At 44.4% G+C, this 6,038-nt stretch overlaps 1 protein-coding gene across 13 annotated transcripts in view; it reads left to right on the top strand.

Moving 5' to 3' along the window:
* The first annotated feature begins 972 nt into the window (after nucleotides 1-972).
* LOC101797743 (kinesin-like protein KIF2A) overlaps nucleotides 973-6,038 on the top strand; it is a 171,616-nt gene continuing 166,550 nt past the window's right edge. For 3 of the 13 annotated variants that reach the window (XM_072030608.1, XM_072030606.1, XM_072030601.1), the window contains exon 1: nucleotides 974-1,465. In XM_072030608.1, the coding sequence (XP_071886709.1) occupies nucleotides 1,372-1,465 (94 nt within the window). In that variant the 5' untranslated portion in view covers nucleotides 974-1,371. Of the gene's footprint in view, nucleotides 1,689-6,038 lie in introns of all 13 variants that reach the window. The other 10 variants (XR_011805633.1, XR_011805634.1, XM_072030602.1 and 7 more) reach the window with 7 other exon arrangements.

Raw genomic sequence — 6,038 nt, 5'->3', positions numbered from 1 at the left:
GTATTACCAGCTGGAGCTTGGATTGGGGAATTAGTTTTAATAGACTGGCTTTGCTGGGCAAAGATGTGTGTTTAGGAGTATTAATTGTGCTGCTGCTCAAGGTGACTAGAAAGCTGTGCAGGAAAAGCAATTTTAAACCCGTGGTGGCTTCATCGGATTAGGAACCACCCTTGCAGGAGAAACCCAAGGGACAATGTCTAATGAAGTGCCTTGCTTGAAGTACAGGAGCCACTGTAAGGAAATGAGGAACATGAAGTGTGTTTTGTTCCTATTAAAGTGGTACAAGTGCATGGGGCAGTTATGAGGCAGGGATAGATGGATGCTGTTGTCACCATGGCCTTGAGACAGTGAACAAGATAAAGGATGTTGATTCTGTAGGCCTTAGCTAGCACAGTTGTATGTTAACGACCCCAAACATAAGGGAGTAAAAGACTGTATGCATAGATAATGGAACCAGCAAGAACTGGCTTGACTGCTGAAGTCTGTCAAAGAAAGGAAGGAGCAGGAGTTTAGCAGCGAGGAAGACTTCTGGCCTTCATCAAAAGACCACCAGAGTACACTGGAGGACCACCCAAGGACTCCAGTACGCATGTGAATAGGGGCGGAAACCTGTTAATGATTCTTCAGAGACCTGATGAATATGCAAGAGACTCATGGGAAATGAAATGAATATGTATTTTTCCCACTAATATAAGCACACTGTCAGTAACCCTTAGAGTGTGTGTGTGTTAGGCAGAACTTCCCCACACACCCGGTGCCATAACAAATACCTGCTTAATAACTTTGGTTATTGAGTTTTCACTGTGTCAGCCTTACTTGGACTGAAGCTGCTGGCAGGTTGGGGAGCAAGTACAAAGCATCCTTTTAAGCTGCTCCACTTGGCACAAGGGACCTCTACGAGCAGACATGAGGTAAATTAAGCTATTACACTAAAACTTCAGAGCAGCTCAGCCACCATCTGGTGCCACACAGGCACCTGTCTGCAAGCCGGGGACAGGTGCGAGAGGTATAGGCTAGCACAGCCGCCCTGCGGCCACGATGAGCATGCCTCGGTCCGGCCCCGGAGCACGACTCTCTCGCCGGGCGTCGGCCCCCCACGAAGCGGGAGCGCCCATCGTGTGCCACTCGCGAAGAGCGGCTGCGAGGGAGCACTGCAGCACGGAGAGTGAGGAGGAGGGCGCGGGATAGGCGGAGCTCGCCACGCGTGGCTCTGCGGCCGCGGGACAAATACACTGGGAACCTCGAGGCAAGCAGCCTCGCTTCAGGCGCCCCAGTGTCAGGGTGCGCGGCGGGAGACCCAGCTGCGCGGGCCTAGCGTCCCCTTCCTCCGAGGTAGGGGGAGGAGAAGATCGCAGACGGCTGAAGAAGGCAATGACGACGCTTCTGCCCCCACCCCAAGCCTGTCCCGTCGTGACGCCACGGCGAAGCTCGCAGGCGCAGCAGCTCCTGGCGCCTGTTGTATCCGGTTGGTGCCTTTTCTCTCCCCCTCCTCCCTCTCCCCGTCTCTTCTTCCCTCCCGTCCGCCCACCTTTCTTAGAGCCGCCGTAGCTGTGCGCACGCCTGCTCCGCCTCTTGCGTGTCTGGTCGGCAGCGCCTCCGCTCTCTCCGGCTGCCCCATGAAGCGATGGCAGCGGCCAACTTCGGCAAGATCCAGATAGGAATCTACGTGGAGATCAAGCGCAGCGATGGTCAGTGGGGGTTGGCCGGCGGTAGGGGCCTGTGGGAGCGGCCGCAGCCCGTGGCTGGGTACCGCCGCCCCAGTGCGCAGCGGGGATCGGGGAGGGGGCTGCTTGCGGAGCCCATTGTGTGCGTGGGGTCAGGGAGGGGCCGGGTCTGGCTCGCGCTGCGATTGTCAGGAGAGCGCTCGTGCTCGGCGGTGGAGGGCGGTTGCGAGCGGCAGCCGTTGGGGACGGGGAGGCTGCGGCAGCGCTGGGAGGAGGCAGGGAGGGGCGGCGGCAGGGGTAGAGGGTTGAAATGTGGGGGGAGAAAGGTGAGGTGAACGAGAGGGGGACGCGTGAGGGAAGTTTGGATGGGCTGGGCTGGTAGGGGAGGGGAGGGGAGAGGTCAGGTCAGGTCAGGTCTGAGATGGGTAACGAGACGCGTGGGGTGTGTCTGGATGGGGGCGATGAGGTGATGGGGGGAGGAGAGCCTGGGGAATCTTTAGCATGGAGGTGGGAGGGGATTAGATGACGGAGGGAGGAAGGGGCTTTAATATAAAGAAATAACTCTTTTCTCTGGCATACGAGCTGTGTTCTCAAAAAATTACACTACAGTATGCACTGACAGAAATGCCTTTGAACACTTCCATCACGTGACAGAAAGCTTGATGGTATTATTTCACATGTTCTTTATAATTAAAATATAAGAAGAGTGCTTGCTGTTTATGCCTGAGTTGTTATTTTTCTGTTGGGGATCCAGTGTTTGTCATCTTGCCCAGCATCTCCTGGCAGGAGCATGTATGTTGCTGTCTAGGAATACACATGAATAAAGGATGTGTGTGTGTCACATTTAGTGTGCTAACTGTATTTTGTCTGGATGGGGAGAACTGAATTGGGAAGTTCACTAACTGAAAGGCAGGTCACTTGGGACTTCCACTCTTTAATTTGAGTGGGAATATGTCATCTGTTCCTGGCCTCTGTGAGATCTATGAAACCTACTAAACCAGGGTAGAGTTCTGCTCATATTTTCTTGAAAGTCTTTTATTTTCTTCAGTGTTCAGGAGCTTGCTAAAGAATAATCAAATGATTTTAATGGAAGAAAGACACGGAGGTCAAAAGCACTGAAGTTAGCATGGTTTTGTCATGAGGCAAGAAATGAGCAGCAAGTCTTCATGCAGCTATGTCTCATAGTACAGTTCAACCCTACAATAAAAATCAAATGCTCAGTGTTAGCTGGATGCTGTATTAAACCTAACCCCTCAATTTGTGCTTAATGGCTTGTGTGTCATGTGAAGAATCTGATAGGTCTTGCAGTTATTTGCATAACTCCTGCAGATCTCTGAGGTTTCAGAAAACCTCACTGTAGTAGTTTGGAAAACTATTTTTCTGAGGCCTGTGTCAACTTCTAATACATGTTACTGACTGTTTTATATATCTTTTGGAAAATAAGGGATGAGAATGCTTTGCTGCATTTTCCACGTTGCAGGGTTCTTCTCTCTTCTAAAATCCAAAGTGAGAACAGTAGCTTGAACATAATACTTATTTTCATTACTGTTAACGATTCACATATTTTGCTGTATCACTTACATATGCGATGCAGCATATTAAATATATTACACATCAGTAATATACTAGGAGGATGTTTTTACAACAGTTGTGCAAACCATTGAGCATTTTTGTTAGCTTGGTCTTTGTGTGAGCAACTACAGTGTCATACCAAGGTTAGTGGGTTCCGACTATTGTGATGTTTGCTTGTTTTCCATTGAGACTGGTGGAAGATATATCCCTAGGTATGCAAAAAGGAACATTTTGAGACAAATATCGAAGTATAGCCCACACTAGATTGCATTTAGATTGCTTTGCCTTTCAGAAGGTGGGTTACCAACCTGGGCTGTGGTTGCACAGGCAATCAAGATTGGTTTGTCTGTTTCTAACAAGTGGAGTGTGCCTCTGTCAGCTGTGTTGTTCCTACAAACTTTCTCTCCCATCCACTGTAGTCAATATGTTTGTTTTTTTTCTCCAGATTATTTAATGCATTAATTGCATTAAATTAGCAAACTTGTGGATGTGATAGGTTTCCTCAGCATTAGTGAGTTCAAATGACTCTCAGAGGGTCTGTGACCCCAAAAGTATCAGTGCGTAGGAAATGTATGGCTGGGATGAAGTGTGAAGTTTGATCTCCTTCAACAACCGTGAGCTACCTGGATCTGCTGAACTCAGACCTGTATCCCAGGTAGAATCAGGGCTGTGTATCATACCAGCTACCCTAGGTTGAAAGCACAATTAAAGCTGTTTAAGAATCTTGAGAAAGCAGTTTGTTGGTCAGTCTGGGCTTTTTTTCACATTGTCTTGTCCATAGGAAGTAATTTTTTTAAAAACTAAATGTTGTTTTGAGAGGTAAGTATAATAGTTCATTAAAATTTCCTTACTTAAGTGTTTTATTTGCTGAATAAAATAGGTTTACTTTGTTAATGGGGTCTTTTTGCACTTTTTCCCATCTGTCCATAAGTATGCTAAATGCTTTTCTGAATACAGAGCTTTATTAATTCCAGATAAGTATTTTATTTTATTTTTTTTAAATAAAAAGAAGAAATAGGAGAATAACATTTTTGGTAAAACATCACTGGTAAAATTTGTACTTGTTCACTACAACAAAATTGCAAAGAGATGTAAAACAAAATAAATGTGAGAACAAGACCAGAACATTCTGGAAATAAAAGTGACATATATTACATTTTTGAGGACTGACGCTGCAAAGTTGCTTGCTGTGTATCTGTTTTTTCTCAGTGGGTAAACATTGGTATAAACGTTGTCTAGAGTTACAGATAATATTTCCAGTTATAATTACATGGGATAACTTGTTATATTCATGTAATATAAAAGCATATTTAGGTGGTCAGCTAGTTTGGCTTTTAATAATAATTTCTGATACTGAAATTTACTACTTATTTCAGTATAATTCATGTATGTTTCTTGAAATATGCCTTGATAGTCTGCCTTGGAAACAGGAACTCATTCATTTTAGGTTGTGAATTGCTAACAATGGACTACATTTCCAGTCTTGAAAAATGTGCCTTATCACACAGAAGAGCTAGAGCACTAGAGAGTGGGCCAGAACATAGCTGCAAGACCAGCTGTAAGAGTTTCATTCTGTCCAGATGTTCCTTTTTGAGGAATTCCCTCTACTAAAATAATAATAGCCCACTGCTTTGCAAGTGAACTTATACCCATATCTCCACTTCTTGTGCATTATCCAATTAATAATGACAAAGACCTACATAATCATTTGGAAAAATAACATCTCACTTTTTTTTTTTTCATTAGTTCAGTCTTTTGCTGAAATAGGATAAATCAGTCTTACGCCCTACAGACCTTTAGTAAGCTGATTGGTATTTTTTCTTTACATTTCCAGTCCAGTCATGTTCTGTCATTTTCTTCCTCAGGCTGAAGCACTGGAACAGGTTGCCCAGAGAAGTTGTGGATGCCCCATCCCTGGAAATGTTCAAGGCCAGGTTGGATGGGGCTTTGGGCAACCTGATCTAGTGGGAGATGTCCCTGCCCATGTCTGGGGTTTGGAACTAAATGATCTTAAAGGTCTCTTCCAAACCAAACCTTTCTATGAGTCTATGATCCTATTCTCTCTGTCTTTGCAAATCTGAAATGCTACCTAGAAGAACAGAGAAATTAATTATATATTTGCTCATTTGGAAAGGGGAGGGGGGAATACAGATGGGATTAACCATCAAATGGTGTTAAAAAGAAAGATCACGAGCTTGTGTTCTTGTATTACGGGAAAGAAATGAACTTGAGAACTGTCAGTGTTATAAAGAGAAAACTTAAAAATGATAAAGGAGAATAAACTAGGAACAGTTATCACATGGAACGTGTTACCAGAGGACATGGATGCTGGAAGCCTAGCAGAATTTTAAAGAGGATGTTTGTATGGATGGTAGATTAAATTAATAATAGATGTAAATTAAAAAATTTACACCTGCAATTGTAAAAGGTAGTTTCTGTTCTACCTGAGTTTGTAGTTTAAATAACCTCCAACTGATGGGAGACAGGAAGAAATCTTGTCTGAGGCTGTGTTATTTTGTAATTGCCTCTTAGGAATTTTTTTCACTTGTCTCTGAAGCAGCTGGAACTGGTCATGGTCAAAGACAATCCATCTAGTCCAAAAAACTACTGGCAGCTCCTCTATAGGCTTGCCAAAACATCATCATAACTCTTTAACCTTCAAAAATAAAGGAGACTATATTTTTTTTTTTTTGTAACAGTAAGGGCTGTGAGGGTTGTGTTTTGTTTTGTTTTGTTTTCTTTAAAGCTCAATGTAGGTGAAATTGATGTTTGTTGATGTTGAGAGGTCTATACCATCCTTTG

Source organism: Anas platyrhynchos, chromosome W (genome assembly GCF_047663525.1).
Source record: "Anas platyrhynchos isolate ZD024472 breed Pekin duck chromosome W, IASCAAS_PekinDuck_T2T, whole genome shotgun sequence".
NCBI lineage: Eukaryota > Metazoa > Chordata > Aves > Anseriformes > Anatidae > Anas > Anas platyrhynchos.
Note: the sequence above shows the minus strand (reverse complement) of the source record. Positions and strands in the feature narration are given on the sequence as shown.